Source organism: Heteronotia binoei, chromosome 9 (assembly GCF_032191835.1).
Source record: "Heteronotia binoei isolate CCM8104 ecotype False Entrance Well chromosome 9, APGP_CSIRO_Hbin_v1, whole genome shotgun sequence".
Classification (NCBI taxonomy): Eukaryota; Metazoa; Chordata; class Lepidosauria; order Squamata; family Gekkonidae; genus Heteronotia; species Heteronotia binoei.
The window spans coordinates 80,801,410-80,829,191 of NC_083231.1; the positions used below are offsets into that span (position 1 = coordinate 80,801,410).

The 27,782-nt window shown below is 39.8% G+C and overlaps 1 protein-coding gene across 1 annotated transcript in view; it reads right to left on the reverse strand.

Moving 5' to 3' along the window:
* Positions 1–1,742: 1,742 nt before the first annotated feature.
* The window catches only part of MYOZ2 (myozenin 2), a 47,055-nt gene continuing 21,015 nt past the window's right edge, over positions 1,743–27,782 (reverse strand). The window contains exons 3-6 of the mRNA XM_060246860.1: positions 25,752–25,921; positions 20,974–21,103; positions 17,234–17,417; positions 1,743–2,154 (exon numbers count right to left, since the gene is read on the reverse strand). Coding sequence (XP_060102843.1) covers positions 1,920–2,154; positions 17,234–17,417; positions 20,974–21,103; positions 25,752–25,921 — 719 coding nt within the window. The 3' untranslated portion in view covers positions 1,743–1,919. The remainder of the gene's footprint in view (positions 2,155–17,233; positions 17,418–20,973; positions 21,104–25,751; positions 25,922–27,782) is intronic.

Genomic DNA, 27,782 nt, shown 5'->3' on the forward strand with positions numbered 1-27,782 from the left:
TTCTTTCAGTTTTTTTACCACGTTCTCTATTTCATACATCATAATTGTTGCATGAGAATCCACTTTGTCACTACCATGCAAATGATGAAGTTGGCTCTGGCCCATGGAAGGTTGTGCCAAAAATAAATACATTAGCCTTTAAGGCAGGGGTTTTGAACCCATTTGTTATGAGGGTCGGATCTGACATAAAAGACCTTATTGGGCGGGGCAGGGCCCTGTCAGGCCAGGCCATTTGTGTACCTATTTAAGATTAGGTTGCAGAGATACAAACTTTTGAAAGGACACAGACAAATGACTAAAGATATTTATTTTTAAAAAAAAACATGCTTAAAACATTAGCACTTGTTCTTAAAAGTGCTTTCTTTGTATTTCTCCCATGGGATCCAAGGAACTGGGCAAAGGAAGCTCTAGCTCTTTCCCTCTCTCCTCAGGAGAGAAAATCAAGGTTTTGTTCTGTAGCTCCTGTGTAATTGAGCAAGCCTTGTAAAGCAAGCTGAGATGCAGAAGGAAGCAGGAGAGAGGGAGAAAGAGGCAGACAAGAGCCAGTTGCTTTGGGGCCTGATTTGGCCCCTGGGCCTCATGATTGACACCTTGCTTTAAGGTGCCATGAGATTTTGTTATTGCTATTCTAATTATGTCCGCTCTGTCGTATCGGCCTCATTGACTCACTCTTGTAGATACGTCACAGTATGTAAATACCATCATAAGCAAAATGTTTTAAAGATATGGGTCATAGTGACATTTGGTTAATCACTGCCAAATTACATATGATGTAATGGTTTATAACATTTGTAAAGTGTTCACCAATGCAGGAGTCACTTGTGGAAGATACAGTGAATCTCAGCCATATGGAGATCTGTTCACCAATGGATACAACTCTGCGTGCAGCAATTTTATGGGAACTCGTGCCTTCCAGTGTTTGCAAGGGCCTTCAGTGTATGATTCAGTCTGACAATGAATGACAGTTCATGCTAAAACACCATTTCAAAATTGGTTCAAGGTGCACAAATAAATGCCATTCTACCAGAGAACATTCAGAACTTGCATAATAAAATATAAGTGCTATTAAAATGCAAATGTCTTAAACCGTGTAAAAAAACACAGCATGCAAATGCTTCATAATTTCCAGATCCATATGAAACTTTAAGACTCAGTTACAGGATGCTTGTGCAAAGAATGTTGCAATCTGAACAGGAAATAAGGATCTCTCTTTGCCTTGAAGCTATATTCTCTTATGCTTTCTTGCAGTAATTGGGTTCATTTTTTGCACCATACACCACAACATTTTCTTCCAGTTTTATGCTGTCAGCTTGCTTTATATGTTGACTGCAGGCAAAGCAATTATTTTTTTATGTCCCTTGAGAAAAATCTCAAACAAAATGCATGCAGTAATCTGCTTTGTTCTGTTTGTTTCTGTTCTGTTATATTCTTGTTTATGTATGGCTTTCTTTTTGTATAGGATAAACCCCAATAATAAATTGTTTTTCCAGTCAGAAATGGCATTGGATATCAGTTTTTCCCCAGTAGAATCAACAACCAAAGTTTTAATTTCAGGTAGCATATCTGTTAGATAGTCTGTCTAAACTTGAATTAATGTACAGTAATACTGACATAATTTTTTTTTATCGCTTCTCTTCTTAATATGAAAACACAACAATGAAAAATCAAGTCAAACCTTTCATTTAATAAACAGTCAGTGAAGAGAAGTTAGAAAGTATGGATGCAAAAGAATCAAAACTAACTTTTAAAGTAATGATCAAGTTATTTTATTTGTAATAAATGTGTAAAGAAATTAAACTCCAGAAAAGTTACAACACCAGATGTTATTAGAAAAGGTGGTGGAAACAGCCTATGTTATTTAAAAAAAACAGAATACCGCTACACAGGTTCTGAAATAGGATGTACACTCCACTTTCCTTTCACAGATCTTCTGTTTCTGGAACTCCATTGACCTCTGTAGGTTGGATAGTTATCATTATGGGAATATTCTCAGAGGCCCATCCTTTAGGAGTCCTGTTGAAGGACCGCCTGGTAGAGAGAGGATTGGCGAGGACCATGAATCGCGGATCATTTAGCAACAGAAAGTTGTAATCTGGTACTCTGAATTTCACCAGCTTTGATGCTCTCTCAAAGCCTCCAAAAGGCGTGGCAACTCTATAGACATTGGGAGGGCAAAAATAAATGAAAGGTAAATCAAAACAAATACTCTGCTTTTCTCACCAATTATTGGAAAAGAAAGTTTCTAATTTTTTCCCTGCAATTTATATTGAAACATTTATAAATAATCTCTAGCACTTTTATCTCTATCTCATTGTTCCTCACAGTGACCCTGTGATGTCGGTCATTTATAATCCTCATTTTACAATTGTGCAGGAGCTACAGGAGAGAAACAATGCTTGCCCAAAGTCACATACACTTCCCAACAAAACTGGTCTAAACTGGGTCATAAGAAATAATCTCCAAGTCACTCCATAACTAGACCTATAGGGAGATTAACTGTAGGGGAAAGAACTGAAGTCAGCAGGAGCCTTTTAAAGTTCCAGTAATATAGAAGTGAAACTGCTAAAGCTCAAGGGTATATATAGAGAGGGCAGAAGTACTATCCTATTAGAAACTGCATTTCAAGATCCTTGTACTCAGAGCTTTTTTGAGGGGGGGAAGGGGATAGAATGGAGCTCTGGAACCTCTTTATGGAAACTATTGCCAAAAAAAGTTTTAAAAGTTAATGAGGGGCACCCCTGTGTTTATTCTTCATTTCCCTTTTGAGAGTTTCAGCACCATTTTTTCCAGAAATAAAGCCCTGCTTGTACTAGAAACCCAGCTAGAATCCCATGAGATTCATTAATGTTAACATTACTTGGTCCTTTAAGCAGTATGTCTGGGAAATAAATTAAGCTGTTTAGGATGCATGTGCATTGTAAAATGTACATATACACAGTTATAAAATGTTAAAAACAATGTTTGTAGCTTTTTCATTTTACTGAACTATTGGTGTAATCCTATAAGTGTGTGACTGTTGGATTGCACTAAATATGAAGCTTTTAATAGTATTCACCATGTTTGTCAGAGTGTAAGTCCAAAGGAGATCAATTTGATTTGAGTGGTTACACAGCTACAATCCTATGCACACTTTCTCAAGAGTAATCCTTGCTGGTCTTGGTGGCATTTGCTTTTTGAATAGATGTGTATAGGACCAGTTTACAAATACATGAATTACCATGTTGTGGATACAGTATATATTTGCTGGAAAATCAAGTTTGAGGACTAATAAATGGGACTCTCTCTATACGAAAGATATGTCATGATTTGATTACTAATCTTCAGGTTGCAGCTAAAGCCTCTATTACATCTTCTTGGAAAGCTTCCAGGGCCCCTACAACAACTATGTGGCTCTCAAAAGTCTGGGAGCATTTCGTCATGGAAAAAATTACAGACAGTTTACAGTATTACTCCTTGCCTCATGCAATTTTGCACTTTTCAGATAAATGGTTTTGCTTTATTGACTATGTAACCTCACAGGAGATTCCGCCATACAGCCCCTCACAGATGTTTTTGTTCTGCTTCTAATATTCAAACTTTATCTACTGTTCACTTTATCATTTTACTTGTATATTGAATTTTACTTACTGCTTTACTTCAGGGCGCAGGAGTGATTGTCAATGCTTTTTAACTATACTTATTTTCCCCTTCATGTCCTTTTTCCCTTCCCCCCCCCCTCCTTTTTCCTTTCTCACTTACTCTCTTCTCTTTCAATTTTGAAGTTTCATTCAACTTACTGATTGTTTCAATTGTTTTCCTTATGATTTTAATTCAAATTGTACTCCGCTCTGAGACCCCCCCCAAAAAGGGAAGGGGCGGAATAGAAATAAACTAATAATAATAATAATTTCTGCTATCGTCTTTTGATTCTGATTATGTACTTGAATAATTTCCTCTTGCACCTTTGAATTATTTCGTTCATTGCAATTCATGTTCTGTGTAGTTTTATTGATTTTAAATAAACTTTTGAAAACTTTTTTTTTTAAGTTTCATTGTCAACTTGGATGGCCAGAAAATTTAGCTAAATCCATAGCTCAATAGCAGACAGGGTTGCCAGGTACCCCTTAGCAAACAATGGGGGACTTACTGGCAGCAAACTGAGGCCTAGTCCTCTGCCACTGGCAACATGGGGACATCACTTTTGGTGCACACAAGTAATGTCATCATGTTGCAAGTGACATGGGGATGCTTTGATACTTGGGCAAATACTCAGTTGTAGGGTTTTTGCCCAAATACCAGAATACCCCTGTGTCTACAGCAGCTTAATGGTGTCACTCCCAGTACATGCTGGAAGCAGGGCTTTTTTGTAGCAGGAACTCCTTTGCATATTAGTCCACACACCCCCTATGTAGCCAATCCTCCTGGAGCTTATAGTAGGCCCTGTACTAAGCCCTGTAAGCTCTTGGAGGATTGGCTACATCAAGGGGGAGTGGCCTAATATACAAAGGAGTTCCTACTTGAAAAAAAGCCTGGGTGGAAGTGATGTCGCTGTATCGCTGGCAACAGAGGCCTAGTCCTCACTTTGCTACCAGTAAGTCCCCACACCAGCCAACTGATCAGTATTGGAGGGAGACCCCAGAGCAGGGAATTCCCCATTCCGATGGAGGTCTAGGAACTTTAATGGCAGAGCACACATTGCAAGCTTTATGTCCCAACTTCAGTCCTAAGAGGTGTAGTGGTTAGAGTTCCGGACTAGGATCTGGAAGATCCAAGTTCAGATCCCTATTCTATCATGGAATTTTGCTGGATGACTTTGGGTCAGTCACATACTCTTAGACTAATCTTTCTTGAAGAGTTGTTGTGAGGAAAAGAAGAATGAAATAAGCCACTGTAAATGAATAAATCCCTAGCATCTGCAGTTAGAAGGGCTGAGAAAGATCTCAGAGAGGTACTGTGGATCAGAATAGACAACATTAACCTGGATGAACCAATTACTTGTTTCAGTGAAAGACATTTTCATATGCAAATTCTGTTTTATAATATATTATTGCAGATTTTCTATGACATTGCTAAAAATAGTCATATCTGCTATCTGGCTCATAGTAACTTTTTAATAGGCTTGGCTGAACTAGGCTCTGGTATTGCAGAAGTAGATTTGGTAGGTTTCTGTAAAGCCAACACACTGCTTTTCTAAGAGTAGGATCTTCTAACTGAAATATGGTACAATTAGACCAAGAACATATGTATGCATGCCAGACAGAAATTCATGGGGACCAAAATAAAAAGTACAGTAATTAACCAGTAAAGGGAGTGTGTATGGCAAGAGAAAATTTCCTGAAGCAATCGTTTGGTGATGTCAGGGAGTTGTAATGCCCTATATATTTCATGAAACCTAAACATGTAATTTGAAGTCTGATTCATTGTGTGCAAACAAAATCCACTGCCAGAAAAAAGATCCCTGATGCTCATTGAATGTAGTAGGGAAGTTCAGGTTATTTTATGCAATGGAATATCAGCCCAACCTTGAGTTCTTTTGCCCATTTGTGACTCATGAAAGCAGCTGATCTTCTGCATTCAGGGCAGTTATATAGTGGGGAGTAGGTAAACACAGACAATTGTAGGCTGGATTGCAATGAGAGAAAGAAAGAAAAAGAAAGAAAGAAAGAAAGAAAGAAAGAAAGAAAGAAAGAAAGAAAGAAAGAAAGAAAGAAAGAAAGAAAGAAAGAATTCAGTTCAGATTATATGTCACAATTCTATCCAGGAGCCCAATGCTCTGTAAACTGCAGATAAAACAACTGAAATGCTGGCCACAAACAAGATAATGTCACATTTAAGAGGTACTATTCAGCCTGCTTATTTAGTAAACGTTAATGCAATATAACATAAAAGGGACAGTGGCCTGCCATCCATGGTGTTTGCAGTCTAGGGATAGAATGCCTTCTACAATGGCTGTCCTTGTGGTTCTCTGCCTATCCCAGCAGTCACCTTTTTAGAGCAATACAGGGGAAATAAGCTTTGATGTGTAAGCGGAAAACAATTCTTGAGGAATTAGGGTTGGGTCTGAAGTACTGAAGGAACAAAGAAGCAGAACCTACTTGTGGAACAGGGATGCCAGCCCCCTGCTGAGAGTTTTCTCACCTCTAGCTCCTGCTGGAAGTAGGGTTGCAAAGCCCCCAGTGAGGGCAGGAGGTTCCTTCCCCATAGGTTCTATTGCCTGCCCCACAGAATAAAATTAAGGGGGGGGAAGCATCGTGTACTCACCAGAAGTTGAAGCAGGAAGTGACAAAGCAAGCTCTAGGAATCACTGGGAATTCTATGGTTTCATAGCACTATCCTTGTCACTTCCTGTATCAACTTCTGGTAACTGCATACAGCTGTGCTTAAAAAAAAAATCTTGCAACCCTTTGCCACTCCCCCACCCACAAGCCTGCTGGCTTTCCGGCAACCCTGTCTTGGAGCTGCAGCAGGGGGAAAAAAAATTAAAATGGCTGTCAGGCCAATGGTACAATTTCACTTCTGGGGAAAACTGGAAGTGACAGCAGTCCTCTCTACAAATCACCATAGAGTTTCTGGTGTTTCCTAGGGGTGTGGGACAGCAATTCCAGGCTTTCATAGAAGTGATATCATAACAGTGCTAATCGCCGCCCCCCCCCCCCAGTCCCCACTCCATCCAATCTCCTGCTGGTTGCCAGGCCTTGCATGGCAATCTTATAGTAGAGAGAAGTGTGTGAAGGAAAATTTTGGTCGTTTGAGTTTACTAAACTATTTATTTCTTGAATTAATTTTAACCAATCCTATAAATATTTTCTATCGCCAGGTTAGAGTTTGAGCCTAGCAACACTGTCGTGATTATAACTGTTTCCCTCTATCCTAAACATTTAAATTTTAAAAGCAAACAGATATCTCATCATTTGACGATAGAAGTGTCGAGTTTAACAAGCAACAGATTAAATTCAGTACATTTAGTTACTGCCTGTTCTGTTTAAAAGGGAAGTTCAGAGCACAAAGTTGCAACAAGGCTGGAGAAAAATGTACTGTTGCATTATCAGAGGCTTGATGTGTGGAAACTGGCTGTTTAAGTTTTTCATGACATGGAGATAATAACTTCACCTAGTAAATAATATCCTTGTATTAAAGGAGCAGGAGATTTTTTTCCTTCTCCAGTCAGCTGGCAACCCTACATAAGGTGCTTGGGTTGCCAGGAAGGTAAGCCGTTATAAAAGGATAACTGTGAATTCAAGGCTGTGGTACTTGGAAACCAGCAGACAATGTTTCACAACTCACAGGATAAGACTCCTACTATGTAGATCAGTAAAACAGACCAACATCCAGCTTGTCTGGATTCCTTTAGTGCTTTGAAAATAATCTATTTCAGGAAGGGAGCCTTGCTCCAAGAAGGCAAAGAAGCAAAACCGGTCAAGCCTGCTAATTTTTATATTCAGGCATGCTGCCGTGCCTTGCTTCTTATCCAGTGTTCTATTGTGGACATTTTTCCTTTCCAAAACTGGGGAATCTTTTCCCCAGTTAATTCTACAGTAAAAATAATGAGTAAAATAGTTTTAAAGTGTCTTGATAATGTAAGTATGTCTCTAAATTATTCCAAAATAAAGGTATGGCCCTTTATTATATCCTATTCAGATCCATTCCTCTTGCTTCTTAAATTAAGTCTTTCTTCAGTGAAGGGAAGAAGAATATTGTTAACATGACTGGTGCACTATTCCCACTGAGAAAAAGACTAGCTTTCCTTGCCAAGCACATCAGGAATATTTGCATCAGGAAATCAAAATGAACTGAACTAGCCATTCAAATATACTCAGTGAAACCCATTGGCTTAGATCCTCTGGTGTATTTATGCACATGGAAGGATATACAGTCATGGAGTGTAGCTTTCTCACCTCCTTTCCTCCCACGGCAGCCTGAAATGACCCCAAAATCTCATAGCTGCGCCACAGGGGGCCCACAGGAACAGGAAATACCCCAGGGGATCTAAGCCATAATTTTGTAATTAGATTTCCCTTGTTCACCTCTTTATTCACTGTTAACATTTGCTGTGAACTGTGGGAAAATACATATGATCTGCTGACAAGACTTTGTTGTTTGTGCCCTCATTTTCTGAAGCAAGTTAACAGGAAAAGTGCTTTCTCTGATGTGGCTAGGGTAGCCTGCTGCCCAGTGAGGACAGGGGAGTTCCTGCCCCTGTCCTCTGTTTGCCTTCACTTCTTCAACCACTGGGAAGAAAATGGGAGAATGCAGCTGTCTCTTTGACATCACTGCCCATCTGCAGTACTCTAGGAACTGATCATATCTCCACAGCATTCACCATAGAATTTAGAGAAGTTACTAGAATATCATTGGGGGGAGGTAGTAGTCCTTCCAGTCTTCACCCTAGAAGTGATGTCAAAGTATCAGTGAGAAAGCATTCTCTCCCAGGCCCTGCCCCCAAACAACTGTTGAGCATCAGCCCAGTATCCCTAGCTGTGATTTATGAAAATTTCTCACATTAATTTTCCTGGCATCTTGCCTTCTGAATTTTACATGCGAGACTCCCCCCCCCGCCCGCCCCCAAAAAAGCTATGCAGTATTCCTCAAATCTAAGCTCATTGAGTTCAGTAGACTGCAGTAAGTTTGCTAGGGTTTCCAGGTACCTATAGGCAACCAGTGGGGAACTTACAAGCATTGCACTGTAAGTGACATTGCCATGTTGAAATGCCAGGCTAGGCCTCCCCTGTTGCCAGAAATTCCCCCCAGCCAGTTGATCAGTGGTGGGGGATAGAGCCCAGGGGTGAGGACCTGAGAACCCTAAAGTCTTCATATGAGTCGTGGCTCTTTTGCTGAAGGAAAAGCCAGTAAGGGCTCAAATACATGATAGACCCAACATCTGTGAGGTCATATGACTGGAACTGAAGTCAGACATTCATCAGGGAACTCACCTTAAAGATTGCACATTTCCTTAGTAATGTAAGGTTTTCAGCCTCCAGGTGGGGTGTAGAGATCTCCCAGAATTACAACTGTTCTCTGGACAATAGTGATCAGTTGCCCTAGATAAATTGGCTGCTTTGGGGGGGGGGGGGGGTGACTCTATGGCATTATACCCCACTGAGATATTTCTCACCTTGAGTTGTCAGCTGCAAGTTTTCCAGCCCTAGCCACAGTTGTAGGGAAACCAGAAGCTCCTTCTCCCCCATTTGCAATGTTAAGTAAACAAGCACTACTGTTTCATTTCCCCCATACCTGACTGTGACTGAAGGAAGGCTTCAGATTTTGCCGAGCAGAGCAGTAGGTATAAGGAAATGCCCCTAATTTCCAGAACATTGTAGTCACCTGTCTGGTTGCCAGAGTGCCTGGAGACAGAGCTCTCACACATCTGCCAGAAGGACATGGGTTTGTCTACCAGACTGGAAAGGACTTATGAGTACCAACAGCCACAACGCTAAAGCAGCGCTCCATGTCCCTGGAAGAGCACCAACAAGGAGAACGGATGGTTTCCAGCCGTTCCCGGATGAACGCCATCTCTATCTTGGAGAGGAAGAAAGTGCGCCGTCAGGAGCTATCCAGGCCATACGGTTTTCAGCTTCAACCATAGAATCCACTTTGGGAGGCTAATACCAGCTATCTTCCAGCAGTGCCAAGACTCCATTTCAGCACAGCGGGAAACACACGTACGCAACAGATGTTACCCACCCATGGAACCATCAAGCTTATCCTGCCGGACCGCCTAAGCCTTTATCTAACGGAACTCAAGACAAAGACTGGTGCCAAGAAGAAGACTGAAAAAGAGGAAGACCATCTTCAGCCAGAGCCAAGTTCCTTTGTGTAAACCGGCTGTTACCTTAGGTAGCAATTTGGCCATCTATTGTCACCTTTTTAGATAAGTTTAATAGTCTTAAGCACACCTCTACCCAGTAATTTCCCCCATTCTTCTCCCCAACTGTCATTTTGGAGCCTCCTCCTTGGCCCATGGTCATCTGCACGGCCAATCAGGTAAACCGGGCCCAAGCTTGTTCATTGGTCAGTTATGGGTACCCAATTAGGTACCACCAATCAACTTCCTATTGGCTACTGCAGAAGTCCAGCCCTTATGGTCACTGCAAAGCCTCCCCTTTCTCCTCCCTCATACCTCCCATCCCCTGAGGTTCTAAGGTAGTCTATTTAACCTCTGACCCAGCTCCCCACATGTGTGCATCTAGCAGTACCCCAGTTCTGCTGTCTAGATCCATCCCCGATTCTGGCCACAGTTGAGGGTCCCATTTCCCCCGTTCTCTTTCATCACCATTGAAGCCTTCCTTGAAGACAACAATTGGTAATTATCACCCTGTTTGTCTACCCATGTGTTGTCTCTATATCTCTCTCTATTTTTCTTAGGACTGTATGTATGATTTTATGAGTATTTTATCTTGTATGTAAGCCTATATTTTCTGGAATAAATTTTAATTGTTTTACTTAATTAGAGTCCCTAATATTTTTAAGCATTAATTTCTGGACGTGGAATCCTGTATACCCAGGTAAAAGATCCTGATTAAGCCAGGTGCCCACCCGACAATTCCCCAACCTTGCTTTGAGGGCATTTTGGCTTACATAGGCTACAGGCCATGGTCTTGTTCACATTAGTTCTGTGTTGCAGTTATTTGGATCTGATGATTTATTGTTCATAAATCATAAGATTTTAACTGTTGTAATTGTAAAATGGATACATTTATTTTGTTATTTATATATATTTATGTGTATGGTAGCATTTATTTATGTGTGTGGTAGCGTTAAGAGCATTGCTATGAGATGGGCTATAAAGTTTTACATAAATGAATAACATGCATTTGTTTTTATTGGGGATAAGATCTGTGACTCAGAGATACATGCTCTTCATACAGAAGGTTCCAGGTTCAACCTCTGGTTGATCAAGTAGCAGGTGATGTGAGACATCTCTCTTTGAGATCTTCAGAAGCTGTTGCCAGTCAGAGTATAAAATGCTGACCTTGATAGACCAAGGATGGAGTTGGTACAAGGCAGCTTCATTTGCTCAAAATTATAACAGCTCCTGACATTCCTTTTTTTAATATATATGCTGTAGAACAGAGATCCTAAATGTCAGGATACCTTTACCATATATTCCCCACCAACTACTATATTGGACAGAGAAGCCTCTTTTGATTCTCCTTATTCATGCAAGTTTAGTCTACAGAAAAGCTTTTTTATAATAATAATAATAATAATAATAATACTTTTTATTTGTATCCCGTCCTCCCTGCAAGGGCAGGCTCAGGGCGGCTCACAACATATGAATACAATACAATATTTTGATGATGGTGCCAAATCAATATTCTCTTCTAAGAGAAATCTGCCTAGCTACATTATTGATTTCTTTTTGCTAACAAGTGAGTGCTATTTTATTCAGGAAAGTTTTGAGAACTTACTAAGTTTAAATGTCATATTGACCTGGCAGGGTCGTTGTTTTAGCAACAGGTTAGTGAGTTATTTTTACTGTATTTTTATGATGGTTTTATTGTACTGTACCGAAAGCATTTCAAGTGCTGTGCTGGCACAGAATGTGACTCTTATGTTTTTAAAAGTAAATAAATCAAATGGTAGTAAACAACATTTTCCTTCTAGGCCTTTTATATCTTTGTAACTGTCTTCTGAATCCAGTTTGTTTTGAATGTTGTCACAGCCAGACGTGAACACTACTCCAATATGGTAGCGCCTGATAACGGAAAGGAAGTTGCAGCTGCATTCATTCTTTTTATCTGGCCCGTCTGGTACAATACAAAGGGTTGTTGACTTAAAGTTTTTTGCAATTCAGATGTAGGAGTCAGCCTTCACATGGCTGTGAACAGCAGCAGTGACTGTACCTCTGACAGGGATTGAGTTTCAGTTCCTAGAAATATTTCTTCATGTGATGACACAATGGTAATGAAAAAAGTGATGCCATTATGACATCATTATGTTCTCTTCAAGATTTCACCATTTTTGTTCTCCCCAAATCACAATCAATACAGTTAGCCATGTTCACTAACTATGACTAAAAGGTATGACCCCTAAAAATAGGAATGTAATGATGCTTATACAATATGTGAAGAATGGGAAGCAAAACAACTCTAAAAAGGGGCTCTGCTTCCTGGGTTGCCCCTAGTCCTGCCACTCAAATAAAGGAGAGAAAGGGAGGAAGAACAGCTTGACACTGAGGGCTGAGAACTCAAGGTGGCTCCTGCCCACCTCATGCAGAGTGACGGCTGCTGTTTTATGCCCATCTGCCTTGTATGGGGCCAGCTGGCTTCTGACAGCAGTGGTACTGACTCCTGGCTCATGGTTGCTCCCACCTCCCTACTCACTTGTAGCAGAAGGCCTCCCTCCCACCCTTGATCCTTGGAGTGGCAGCATAAAGGCCCAAGGATGGAAATGACATCCAGCAAAGCTTGACATCACAGTCACTCAGAATCCTAGATGCATTGGGAGATGCTCTGGCCATGCATGAAAATTCCATTGTACACACCATGGGGTTTCCAGAGATGGACAGAGCATTGTCTGACTCACTGATGTCACATCTGGGGTTTAAAGCAGATGTGAGGTCATGCATCACCAGTTGTCATTTCTGCCCATTGCCTCACCCCAAATGCTGCGAATACATGAAGTAAATCTCTCTTCTCTTGAGGGTGGGGTGGGCCATCAGTCTACTTAGACTTTTCCTGGTAGCCTTAATGGCCAATATACATGATGAAGAAGTAGAAAAGCTACAGAAGGCAGTGGGCTGCATCCTGTGATTCTTTTCTGCTAACAATGGATCTTCTGGTGGAAGCAGCATATTCTGCTGAAGGAAAGCTCCTTCTACTGGAGAAAGTCTCTGATATTATCAAATTACAGAATCCAGTTCAAACATCACACAACTGATTTAATTAAATGAACTATCTGAATGCAGTTTGCTGGGATCCATCAAATCAGGATCTGAAATGAAGTTCTAAAACTGATTTAGCACCAACAATCAGTTGCAACAGGTTTTGCATAATTAATCCTGACTGGTTTAATCCTGGCTTGTTCATTGGTGACACCTTACCAAGCTACTGCTCAAACCAAGGTTAGAGTATATATGCTGAATCCTGGTTTCACAGGCTAGCCATGATTAAATAAACCATAATTTCATGTTATGTTTGAATCACATCCATAGGTTAGTATCAGTACTGATACTTTATTTTATTAATACAATTCTTAGTAGTCTTTATTAATACTAGTTTTAGCCTTACTCCTTCATAGCTTTCACTTCAACATGGAAACAGCAGGTTGCCTAAATTTTTGGTAGTGTTGTTTTATAGACATTTTATTATTCATTTATGGGATTTGTTGGAATTAGTAATCAAGGTTGCAAGGTATAAATGCTCCAAACAAATAAGTCATGAACTGTGTATCCTACCCAAATTTGTATAGAATGCTATGGCCTCCCCCCCACTTTGTTTTGTTTTTAACATTTATCCTGATGAAGAGTTCTGAAATCCTCAAAAGTTTGCATGCTGTTTTATGTTGTTTTGGTTTGTTCTAATAGAAATTATCAATATGGTTTGTTTTGTTTGGATTCAGCTCCCATTAAGTCTGTGACTCATGCATGTAGTAAGCTCTTGCCTAGAAAGGCTTATCTGTCAGTCAGGCTATTTAAATCTTATTGATTTCAGAATGAATATGACTCATTCCAATAAATTAAGCAATTTTCATTGCTCTGATTTTAATGGAAGAGATATCTTCTATCAGAAGTTACGGGAGATAGAATGCTTAGTTTTGGCAGGATTGTTTTCCTACTAGTTGCAGTTCCACCAGAATTTCTCACTGCATTCCTTTAACAGTTACAACTGCTATATCAATGTAGGTAATTGTGTTGCTCTAAAGCAGCAGAACAAAGTTTGAGTCCAGTGGCACCTTTAAGACCAACAAGTTAATGGTAACAGAAGAGTTGGGGGGTGGGGTGCAGTGGCAGGTGTCAGGGAGCATCACAAAACATTGCAACATCACTTCCAGTCACAACTTGAAATGACATCACAGCATCATGATGCTCTAGTATCATGGCTATGTTCTGTCACTTCTAGTTAAGTGACTGGAAGTGATTTCATGGTATTCATGATTTCATTTCTCCTACAGCTGTACTGGGCGGCAGAACAGAGGCAGGCGGAGGAGGTATTCCTTCTCTTGTGTGTTGCTTAGGTTTATTTATTTTATTGTTTTTATTATATTATGTTTTATTTTATTTATCATATAATGTGTTCAATCATTGATGTCACGCGAGCCCTGTTCACAGGGGAGAGCAGGTTATAAATCTAATCTGTTTAGGATTGCATGATCTGTCTTTATTAGTCCCACAATATCCTGGTTTAGTATCTGAGATCACCTGGTTTAGTATCTGTTACATTATAATCTGAGAGGAGTTTACATCAAACAGGATATGTTTTCTCCAGAATAATGATTACAAAACATACCTGCTCATGAGTACACATAATTTCACAATAGATTTATAGATTCTGGCCTAATACTGTATTATGAGTTGGACCCAACCAGCTTTTCTGGTGATGAACAGGAGGTGGGATCTCTGTTGACCACCTAAAGAGACTATGCTGTGGCTCATGCATAGGTAAGTGGCAGATGGGACAGGAGCTGTAGTGAAGAAGGCAATTGGGAAGGATGGAGGGAAAAACCTGGTTAAATCCCATCCCGTGTTATCCGATCAGATGGGTTGGCTGTAGTATTGAGACAAGCTACAGGCTTCAAACACACATCCTTTTTTGTGCTAGGAAGACCATCCTGATGTGGTACCCTCCTCTTTATTTCAGCCAGTGAAGCAAAAGGCTCCAAGATGCAAAAGCTTTTCTTTGATGAATGCTAAGGTAATTGCATGCCTGGCAGCTATCCAAACTGTTCTGGCCATTCTCAGTCATCTCGAAATTTGTGTATTTTTTCCATTTTCCCTTATTACTATTGCCTATAATAAACATCAGCATTCTGTGAGGAGGAAGTTGTTGCAATTGCAGGAAGTACCAACAGTAGGTAGGATTGGTAGACCGGTTGTGGCAATCCACCCACCAAATCAGCCTGTGGTAGACCTCTAGCTGGCAACCATGATTCTCTGTATATTTGCTAGTTTATAAATTCATGTTAGTTGCTTCCTCATAGCCTGTAGAATGGCAAATGCTGTTTCTGACATTCTCTATTGGTGTGCAGTGCCTCCTTCCTGTTTTCTGTAGTGATGGGCTGCTAGTTTTCTGTGTTTCTCAAAGGATGTTTTGTGTCGTGTCAGTCACTTGGAATTAAATACAAGTCTTTTTTTTTAAGTGTCTCACTTAGTAAATGAAATTACTGTATCTTGTATGAATAAGTATGAGGCAGAGGCTGGATATTTTGTAAAATGTTCCCAAAATAGTTTCAGTCAATGTCAACATCTTCTGAGGTTCTGTTGGAAGCCACAGTATAGAGTTTAACAAGTAAACATTTTCTTTCTTGGTTTATCTTCCTGGTGCTGCTGTACATTGTTCTTTGTGGTGCCTAGATTTTGTTTTTGTTAGAATTAAACTTTTTTTTTTTGCTGGTTCAAGAAGGTTCGGATTTTAAAAAAAAGTTACAAATCAGTACACAAAATTCACCAACATGCTGACTAATGATCTTCTAAGATGTGTGGGGAATGGTGTGGCAATTGAAGGTGCCTCAGATTATGCTGAGATCGGGTCCTAAATCATAAAGTGCTTCAGTTTTATTTTGAACATTTAAAACCAGAAAAATAGCTATGACATCCATATATATATACTATGAAGAATATACATTAAATTCTTTGCTGTTTTGCCTGATTTCATGCACGTCAGTGTAACGCACAGGCAGATATACTGCTGTTTCCATGATTATGCATGTATCTATGTTGGCTGGAAAAGATTTAGGCTGAAGACAGATAATAACATTTACAGACTAGCAGCCCTGTTTAAAAGCAGACTCATTGCATTCCATTGAAATGCATCTTTTCACCACCAGGATCTGACAACGAGAATTCACAAGTTTGCAAGAAAAGCCAGCTCTGCTTAACATTGATTAGCAGGTAACTGAGATGTCACAATAAATCCCCAGAATTGTTCATAAAAGTATTTAAAAATAATAGAGTGAAGGATAGACAATGAAGTAAATGTGTATGAGCTTCTTTTAAAAAATAAAAGGGCCAATGGTTCACCCAAAGGACAGAGGAAGAGTCAGGACAGATGGCCATAATTTGGTTTATTGGTCTATGCATACACTTTATAAATTGGATAACCAGGTAGGTTGTGTCTGTTTTCACACTTAATGTGAAACAGGGTGTATATATAGCAACTGCTGCAGCTGATTTATGATTGTAGAGGTTGAAAAAATTATTATTGTGAACAGGGCTTTTTTGGTAGAAAAAGCCCAGCAGGAACTTATTTGCATATTAGGCCACACACCCTGGTCACCATTGTTTCACATAGGGCTTTTTTTTGTAGAAAAAGCCCAGCAGGAATTCATTTACCTATTAGGCCACATCCGCTGACACCAGCGGAGGCAGCCAGAACTGCATACCTGTGCGTTCCTGCTCAAAAAAAGCTCTGATTGTGAAAAATCATTACTGGATATCTTGTGTATAGCTCAATTCATGCCGACGTTTCCTATGCAATGATGTCACGACTCGTGTAGTGAAATCTTTCCCCAGGCAATCACTCCATTCTGTCCATTCCAAGGGCCAAAATGATATGAGATACTGAGAACTCCTTGAGCAGATCCTCTCAGCATTGTAGAAATGCAAAAAGAAGCCCTGTTTGGATTGCAGCTGCCAGGAGGAGAAGCCTTTCCTATTGAGGCAGTTGCACAATGAAAACTGACCCCAATCTGCTCTCAGCAGCCTTCAAAAGGAGAAAAAAGACAACTGACTATCTTTTCCCCTCTACTAGGATGAATAGCAGCATGAAGAAGGCTAAGCTTTGATAGGAAAAACAACACGGGAATGAAAAGACTAAACCTGCTCTTCCCTCCTCTCATGGCCCTAATCTGAATTAATACCTGAATTTTATATTTTAAAAAATGTTGGGAGATCTGTGATCTCTTTTTCCTTTTGTTTGTCTCTAAACAGTTGAATTATACAATTAGCAATCTGCAGTTCAGATGACAGGTTTGGCACAAATGTATGATACCTGGATCAAAAAGGAAGAGGAATCCATCTACATAATACATACATATATTGGCAGCATGCTATTACTTCCATATACTTTTAGCCCTGCTACTCTGCCCCCATTATTACCTGTTAAAGCTCTTATAGTTGATCAGTTCTGGCTTAGCTCCTGGTTTAAACAGTTTGGGGTATAAAGCCTCCAACAGCTCCGGGTCATAGCTGATGGCTTCAATCCATGGTGATTGATAGTACTTTGGCACAGCTGTAGTGTTGAACCTCTCAGGAGGAATTGTCTGCAGTGGTCCAGAATATCCTTTGGGAGGACAATTAGAATACCATGTGCAGATTTTATAATGCTTGCAAATGCAACAAATGGAAAGATCAGTATGGCCCCAATATGATCCAAACACCTGCTTAAAACTTTCCATTGTCAAATTGCTTCTCTTACCCTTTTCCTCTGTTGTGTGTCTTGAGTCTGCAAACATGAGTCACATCTTTATGTGTGTATCATGTTCCCCATTATTACTGTTTTCACGTATTTATAATGTTTCTCATTAGCACTGTCTGGCAACTGACCTGAGATGGAAGTGGTGAAGATTTTTGTATTGCTGGGGGAGGGGGTGTCCCCAGAGCAATGATCTTATTTCTGTTGTGACCTGTGTTTTCATTTTATTGGGGCTTGATGCTGTAGTATTTGCTCAAAACTCTATTGTTTAACCATAGAGGTTTAGATGAATGTTACAGCATTACCCAGCATGAAGACATCACTTCCAGGTTATACCAGAAGCAATGTAATTATGCTGGGGATGATCTCTCACCCCTCTATCTCAGACTGGCATTTCCTCCCACTGTCCAACTGCATGGCAGCAGGCAATGGGAGCTAGGTTGGAAGATCCCCTGCCCCCAGTGAAGAGCTGGCAACCCTAGTACTGTACATGAATTGTAACTGGTAGCTATTTTGCCTCTCAAAAAGTGACATCCTAATCAGAGTTCTACATTTCACTTAGAAAGATGTAACTCTGCTTAGGATTGCACTATAAGATTCCAGTCCTAAGAACATTTACTTGACAGTAAGCCCCATAGACTCATGTGGGGCTTACTTCTGAGTAAACATGAATAGGATCGGACTCTAAGGCCATATATAATATATGTACACACATTCTGTCCACATCCACATCCCCTAGGTAATAGATAAGATATTCTAAGTTAATTGGCAACAAGACTTTATGAAGTTCAGTGGTCTGGACAAAGCAATCAGTCCTATGATTCTGATGTAATCCTTTTCTTGAAAAAGTTTGAGGATTTCATAATTTCAGCAGAAAAAGATACGAACAAGAAAGGCAAATGCTCTGTCATGCGTCCATTAATATGTCTAACCAAAAATAAGTGATATGCCAGTCATGAAAACAGCAAAAAGCAAACAGTGTGGGATTCATATTTTTCTGCATATTCTGGGACTCCCCAGATATGCAGAAAATATGAATTTGTAAATTCTCTAGGGTGCACATAATGTTGACAATGACTGAGAGTCAAAGAGGATACAACCCAGAAGCTGACAGGAAAATTGGCCTACTGAGCCCTTGAGAACTCACAAAATTCTGAAATAGGAGATGTGGGGAGGAAATTTACACATACATGATTTTCCCTGATCCTTCCAGAACACCCAGTTTCTTCTCTTTAGCAGCACATTTTGTAGTTGGGTGCATATCAGTAGGGAAGTGAACCTGGCCCATCCACGAGCAAGATTTATGATTGTAAACACCAGAAAAATATTACTCTGTAAATTAAAAATAAACCTGAAACCCTTTAAGTATTACTGAGAATGTTCTAAGTTAAATAAAATCTAAGGACAGTTGAACATCACTTCAAGAAAATTCCAAGGGGGTTAGGAAATTGGCCTGCTGATGTGGGTATGAGTAGGAAGGGGGGCATTTTTGCAGTGGGAGTCTTCATCATGGGGCCTCAATATATTTTTACTTAATTATGAAACTATATAATATGCACATTTTATCCATATACTAATTTTAAAAGGTTTAGTTTTGCAAACTTCATCTGTTCCTCTGAAACATACCATTTTGATCAAACACACACTGTCTCACTTGCAGATCCTGTACAGAAGAGACCAATTCTAATTTACAGGATTTATGCACAGCTCTGATTGACTGGCTCTTGTCACCTCCTGAATGTCCGCAATGGACATTCAAGTAGTTTTTCAAGTAGGAAAAAAACCCTGAGGATTTTTTAAGTAACAAGGAAACTTTTAATTGGATAAACTTGCAAATTGCTTGGAAATGGTTTCAAAGGGCAGATTGCCTCCCTGAAGTGTTGGGGTTTTTTACTGATGATATTCTAAAAATGTTTGTGTGAGTGTGTGGCTACCTTTCTTTCAAGCACTTGTTGGTTACTTAAGGGGAACTAATACCTATTTAAGGACATTGTATGTTGCCAATTGGTATCTTAATGCACTTGGTACCATGATTTAAAACTTGCGCACATCATAACTGCATCAATTTGTTTGAGATATTGTGTTAGGGCTCACAAGTGAAGAAAGGCTTCACTCACTTTATAATTATTCCACACAAACCAGTTAATGTTTGATTTCTAAAGGGCAAAAAAAGGCTTCTTTGTTACTCAGTGTTTCTGAATAAAGTATACAAGTGTCCTTGCAGCAACATGTTTACATTACAGTATAAAATGCCCTTGCTACTAGAGAATCAAATTGACCTTTCAAGTAAAGGATTCCTTTCAAACCTTCCTATACAGATTTGCATATTAAGGCAGAACCCCCCCCCCCCCAAAAAAAAAAACATAACAGTTTTAGAGTTCTTTGATATGAGATAAGGTTGGATGGCCTTTCCCAGCCTTAAAAATCTGTTAAATTTTGACAATGCATGTGATTGTGAAAATAAACATTTAATGTTTGACACAGATCAAAGGAAGTTGTGCCTTGGCTTGGAGAGCTCATCTACACATACTTAAAAATGGAAACTAGAAGTGTAATAGAATTAGGGCCTCTCCAATTAAATATGGCAATTAAAGTTTAGTGGTTATTTTGTCTTATATGGGATCTGCTCATGTTCTAAGCTGCATGAAGTTCCATCCACAGAGTGCGGCTTTCTCAGTTCTCCTTCTTCAGGACAATCCCCACTATGCTCCCAAATATTGCTTTTTATCAATTTGGGAGAAACACTGCACTCGAGCCAACCCTATGATGGTACTGGGGAAATGCTGATCTTTCTGTGGCTACTGGTACTGTGACTGCCATGTAGAATGAGGTTGCAAAAATGCTACATGCAACACTTTCTAGACTTGGGCCTGTATATGCAAATGGAGCATATAAACATGCATATTCTTATTTTGCATAATTTATTCTGGAACCTGTGTTAAGGAGTACAGGTAGAGAAAGGAACCTATCCAGTTCACAGAGACCATAACATTTGTTTTTCTTAAGAACCTTTATAGTATAGTGGCAAAAGTAGTTATATTGTGAGCCAGTATCTCCTGCTGTGCAGTGCTACAGCTAAGCATTGGTTCTGCCCTGGTGACAAAAAAAAAAAGTAGCTGAACAGTTCTCTCACAAAAAGACAAGCCTAACACATGACACTGTGCTACTGGCAATCCATCAAAACCAGTGTGGGTATCTCACTATAAATAAAATTGGTTTGTGTGTTTATTGAGGAAGGCCTTTAGACATCTTGCAAAATGCCTGCTTTCTTGTCATTGGTCATCCCACAGATGTCATAGGGGCTGTGACTCAGCTGTGCTTCTACTTTGTCTAATTTGTGCAGTTTTTAAAAAGTCTTATGTTGCCTGAATGAGGTTGCTAGTTCCTGTTATTGGTCTGCTTTATATTCTTGACAATGGCTTACCTGGGGCAATGCTCTCAGGGTGTGGAGGACCCCGTGGATCAGGTGTATTTGGAGGTGTGATTGGTGCATGCTGCTGGCCAGCTTCCATGCCATTGCCATCTAGCTGAACATACTGCAAGATTTCATTGCGCTGCATTTGAATGAAAAGAAGTAGCACAGCTATCAGGTGCACAATAGAGACGCCAAGTGACTGCTAAAAACAACATCCCAATGACCTGGCTTTCCGTAACTGGGATACTGATACAGTAGCTCTCTGTCTAAATTGGCTTATTTTTTCACTGCTTTTTCTCTTCCCACTCGTGTACCTCACACTTGTGAGGCTCACAACTCCCTTATGAACTGATGAAGTATTATTCTTGCTTCAAAGACATGGCATGAAATGCCACAAAGATTAACTGACTTTCAAAAGCTAGAATGGAAAGTATCTGTCAAGCTAGGAATGATAGGCATCATGCTCTGGGCAAGTGAGTTATCTAATAGAATATCACTTTTCCTGCAGCAACATACTGTCAGATGCTTTACTTTAAAATGCTGTACATATTTCAGCACAGCAATGGCCCCCAAACAAAATCAATGGCCTTTATTTCAAAGAAGATGTAAAACTACTGCAGTGCTCATGAATTCAAAAGCATCCATTAACAGGTTAAAAAGTCTAATTGCTCTAGCCTGATCAACCAGTGATGTCAACAGTCTTAATTATCTAGTTGTATAGGTTCAGGCCTAACGAGACAGTTGGGATTTTTTTTAACCAGTAACAATCCCAAATTGGATAGAGAGTTCTGTGCTTCCCAACTATGTGCAGGCCCAGTTTGAACTGGAAGTGGGACTGTAATGTACAGAAATTTTTTTCAGCCTTAAATGACCACATAGGCGCTATTTACTGCTTTTGGGCCTACATGTGTTCTGATGAGCTACCTGTTATATTTCCAAAATGGACCAAAGAGTGCCCAGCGCCATATCGGATCATAGTTAAGTCCACAGTGTCATTAGTGCACAGCACTGCCCTTGAACTATTAAATTTACAGCTCAGAATCCACTCACCATCTCCTGCCATATTCTTTTTGCTGCTGGGAGAGTTAGCTTGTACTTCACCCACGGGCAGGGAGAGACTGATGGATTTTCCAAATCAAACTGGAAACTGTGGTGGGAAATTACTTTAAAAAAAAAAAATTCTGGCTTTATGTTCATTTGCAGATATTCTCCACGATGGCTTCTAGGGTTCAAAATGGAATCTGAGAGACATGGTCCTATTGAAGAGGATGTGACATCACTTCTGGATGAAGGTCTAGGATTTTCCATAATCTCTATGGCAAAAACTATGGAGTCATGGGGAAACACCTAGGGCAAAGGTGTTGAACTCATTTGTTATGATGGCCCGATCTGACATAAATGTCACTTTGTCAGGCCGGACCATGTGTGGCATAAAATGTAATGCCAAATATCTGAGATATAAACTTTAATTGGGCAAAACCAATTAAAGATTATTTCTTTTTTACTCAAAATTCAAGACATTAACCTTTTATAGTATTTCCTTACAATATCTCCCTGATGCCCACCGTCCCACTTCCACTGCCCATTATACATTAGCACTGGGACTGTATACAGGGTACATAACACACAGCCTCTGTCATCTGGCAATAAAGGTAATGACCAGTTGCTCATGGGACAAATAAGAGCCCTTGATGGGCCAGTTCCAGCCCATAGGCCATAGGTTTTACACCCCTGTCCTACAATGTCACTACAGAGGCTACTTTCCAGCCATTTTTTCTGCTAATTCTCAATTTCTCATGAATGGGGATTGGGGCCAGTGGGAGGGGTTTCTCTGCCACAGTTAGGCAATAAATCTAGTCTCTTCATGGAATCTCATAGTTTATTTGGCTTGCGCATATCCCACATAATGTCCATGAAAGGATCCCTCAAACAGTTTGTAATCATAATAATAGCCTTAGTATAGCCCTCTTTATGAAAATTAACAACCATTTGGCTTTACCCATCTTTTCTCTCCTTGATCATTAGTTTCATGGCAGCATCCCAAGCTTTAATTATTTTTTTTTGTAACATAGAATTAGGACTCTAAAAAGTCTGAACCTTATTATCCACAATATGAAAATGAAAAGGTTTAAGCTATGGCTATCCTTGAGTGCAATTTCAGGATGGAAGATCTCTTTAAATGACAGTGATTCATATAGCGATTCAAACAACCATTTTGGGGGGAGTCTTACTAGGTTAGACTCAGGATCCATGCTGTGGACAACTTGGAGGCAAAATGATAAAGAATGTAAGGAAATAATACAGAATTTAAACTCACAGCATTAAACTAGTTTTTTTGAACAAGTTCCATGTAAAGTAAGCAGAAGAGCAAACCTTTCGTCTCTGTGGAACATGGTTGTGTTTTTTACTGGCATTTGTTTGGATTGACCTGAAAAACTTGGTACTTTGCCACTCAAGAGTGATGATCCTTCCAATATACCTGGCAATGAAAACTGTAAACTAAACCACATCAATGCATTTTAAATAACAGTGTTAAATCTGACCCATCTTCCTGAGACCTGGATATCTCAAGGCCTTTTACAGATCCTAAAAGCTGCTTCTACAAACCCATTAAACTTATGATCCGTCTTGTCTATTCTTGTTAATGGAGTTAAAGTAGTACTTTTCCTTATATTTCCCCTTCTCCATCACACCCACAAGTTTCATCTTCCCTTGTACTATGATTTCCTTATTATATATAAGAAACTTTTAAAATGTTAGAACTGCTATAAATAATATTGCACAAAATGTTAGAACTGCTATAAATAATATTGCAATATTATTTATAGCAGTTCTAACATTTTAAAAGTTTCTTATATATAATATGTTTTTAAAAGTTGGTTTAAATGTTTTCAATTGTTCAGTGCCTTGAGGGCCTTAATTGGGATGAAAGGTGGGATAGGAAAGTGTAAATGTTGATAAAAAATATTCTGGAATATTGCAGTATACTGAGATTCCCATAGCACTATAAACATAGCAGAAAATATCTTGACAGGACAGGTAGTGTTGATGGAAGAAATTAAACCCAAATGTATGTGTCTTCTCATCTATGCCAATTCTTCTTGTTCTTATTTTGTAAGAAGTAGATGCACATCATCTGTTTTGAAGGAGTGATCAGTTCCTCTCTCAATAAGGTGTCTACTGTCTCCCAGACCCAGTTCACCATCACTATCCCAGCAAATTTAAGCAACCAGGTTGGTTAAGGGCCATACAAGTAGGCAGTAGGTCTCAGACTTCCAAGAAACCTGTCCACATCCTCAGACTTAAACAAGCTGAAAGACATCCTATCTCTCCATTGTGTCCCTTTCTCTAATTTAATTGTATAATAAATATCATTATTTCTGTTTCTCCATTAATATATTTCTGACTGCTCTGCTTCCATTTCTATGGTTCTTGACTCTATTGTTCCATTCACCTGTTTGTTTTCACTTTTGTTCTTCAGAATTCTTGTCTTGCGATCAGATCTGTTCCTCAGCCCTTAGCTGTTGGTCAATTGCATTTTTTACTGCACTATTACCCCTCCACACATGTCTTGCCTTCCCTTGACAAAATCTATCAAGTTTCTTTGTCTTTCTCCGCTATAGTAACAGTAGCTTTGTATGTTATGTTTTGTTATTGGGACAATCATCATGACCTTAAGGAGGATTGATCACAGTCCTGTTCAGCCGCTTGAAACTCTTGTTCTGTTCAGCCCCTTGAAACAACTAGTAGTGCCAGACTTTTTCAAAAATTGTATTGTTCTAACATGCCTGTCATGAGTTCAGACCACTGCTGTTTTTCAAAGGCTTCCAACTTAGCTAAGTTTGAATTAAGTTGAATTTCCTGGGCATAGCAAAAAAGTACATCCTGGCACTGAAGGCGGCTGCCTGCTTTTTTGTTTTGTTTCATGATCATCCTTTGAAGTCAGGAAATACTAGAGTGTCCAAATAAAATAGTAAAAGACTATAGCATGCCTGTAGCCAAGTTTTTCTGCATAGTTCTTTCATGGTACATATGTATACAACAATGTAAATGTGCATTTGTTTCTCATTTGTGCATACAGTTCACACAATGGTTTTTTTTTTGTTATGGTCATATTACATTTAGGAACACACAAAGCATAATAATTTGTATCTTGGGGGGGAGGTAATAACCTCTCCCCAATATCTGCACCACTGACTGCTTCTATTTCTAACTGATCTGTTGATCCTCCCTGATAGTATTCTTTTGCCCCTTGTTTACAAGACTCCTAGGACTCACTTATGGGGTCAAACTCATCACTTTATTCCTAAATCTTTTCAAGGCCAGTGATACCCTCAGACCAGGGTTGTACAACTTGAGTCACCATGCTGAATTCAGCCCACTACCAAGTATAGTAATCAATGTTCCCTCTAAGCTTCAGAGTCTTCTGAGGAAAAATTCTACTTTGTGAGCTACTGGTATTACAGTTGTGAGCTACTGGCATTAAAGTTTTGAGCTACTGCATAAATTATTGTGCTCTGGGGTCATCCTTCCTGAGCTAAGACAAAAATGTGTGAGCTGGAGGCTAAAAATCTGAGCTAGCTCGCACTAACTCAGCTTAGCAGGAACACTGGTGGTAGTCTATCTCCTCTGTTTTTACTAGCTGCCCAGATCTGCAAAAATGTGATGGGCTGGTTATTGTCAAACACCTTGTGGCCATGCACGGCTAATTTGGCACAGCAAAATACAAGACCTGCTCTAGGCCAGTCATATTCTGTTATAAGATGTTTGTTATTTGAAAGACTCACATTTCTTGGCTTGCTAGATAAAAAGTGTAGGTTTTCATATGTGTACTTGTCAGATCTCCTTTGTCGCATCTTAAATAGCCTTGCTCCTCTGTTACTGAGCAGAGACAATTCTTCCAGCATAATGTCTCTGGGGATGCTGACCTTTTTCCCAAGGTCTATTCCAGGTGATTCTACAAAATAACACAAGCATACATTTCTAAGAATATTATTTTTAAAAGCAGAATGATCCAACACAGTTAAGTGTTTCTAAGTCAAAGTGATTTCAGTGAGAGCATTAAGGAGACACTTTAAAATCTACCAGCACTGGTTTAAGATTGTGTGTGTGTGTGGATCCTTTGGCAAGAGGGTCAGCAGATCTTCCCAATCTCATTTTTTCTCCTAGATGTGTGAAATTAGAAATACAATGCCCTTGAGAATGTACAGTGGTTTGCCTTACCACTGCATAACTATAGCTAGCTTCAAGAAAACAGCTGAGATTAGGGAAAGAAGAATCTTCCAAGGGAAAGAAAAGATGTTGGCAGTCCGCTGGGGGGGGGGGGAGGGGGGGAAGATGATGTCCAAGGAAACATGGGTGGAGAACAACTTCCAAATAGTATAGTTCTGACTTAAATTTTCATGCCCATGAAATCACTTGGTGCTTGCTGATATTGAGAGGAAGAGAAAATTAACAAGAAAGAACTAAAGGCAAAATGAGAGAAGGAACATAAGACTGAATTAATTCAGCCAGTAATGAACTAACTCGAGACAGGAGGTGGCTCCAGAGGCATTCAGCTTCCCTTTCTTTCACATGATAAAATGGTGAGATAAGCTCCTTGTTAATATTCACTTATACATTCATCAGGTGAAGAGCTAGATTAGATCTTTTGACCCTCCCTAATAACCGATCTTATATATATATATATATATATATATATATATATATATATATATATATATATATATATATATATATAAAATGAAAGCTAGAAATTCAAAGGAGGCGAGGTTGGTGCATCGCTGAGAGGGTTCATAATGATCATGACAGCCTTGTGATAGGCAATGGTGGCTGGCCTTTCAACAGTCTTAGTAACTGCCCAATCCCCACAGACTGGAATTAATGGCTATTAAATCTTTGACATCCATACCCAGTATTTTTAAACATAGCAAAGTCAATTTATGTTTTATTGTAAGTCACATTATCCTCCAGACAATGATCAAAAGAGGTGGGAACTATATTTTGCCACACACACAGCACAAACTCTATGTGGCTGGTCAGGCTTCATACAAGTCAGCACTAGCGAGTATTGTGGGTGCCTCAGTCACAGAGCATATGCTGTGACAGGCCTTGACTGGGCTTCACATACAATCTCTAAAGAAGGATTTTTTTAACACTAATATACAATGACTTGGGTCCTGTGACAAATCTCTTCTAAAGGAAGGGATTTTTCTCAGTGGAATGGGACTTCTCCACCTTCCTCTGCTTGCCCAAAATGCTGCTCCTGGGGACCATAGTCCCCCTGCCAAGGAACAGCATGAGGGGGAATCTGGAAGTCTGTGTAGGGAGGAGAGGTAAGGGCCCATTATATATGCACAGAAAGTGGACCTGGCATGTGTGACCAAGACCCAGGTGAGGGAGGCTGAGACAATCACCCTGAAAGAGCTAGCCCCCCTGGGTTTCTCAGTCTTTCATCAGCCTCAGACAAAAGGGTGGGGTGGAGATACTCATCCAGGGGAGATAAGGGCCCATTACAAATGCCCTCCATAAGGTCACTTTTCACACCAAAGATTACTGACATAATTGATTGTGTAGGTCTGGTATGGGATGCTGAAGAGAGTTCGGCTACCTGGCTGGTGTACCAACTGCCTAGCACACCAGCAAATACCCTCTCACATCTGCTGGAGGTAATGGTGGGCTGACAGCCAGTTTGGTGTGGTGGTTTAGTGCGTAGACTCTTATCTGGGAGAACCAGGTTTGATTCCCCACTCCTCCACTTGCACCTGCTAGAATGGCCTTGGGTTCGCCATTAGCTCTGGCAGAGGCTGTCCTTGAAA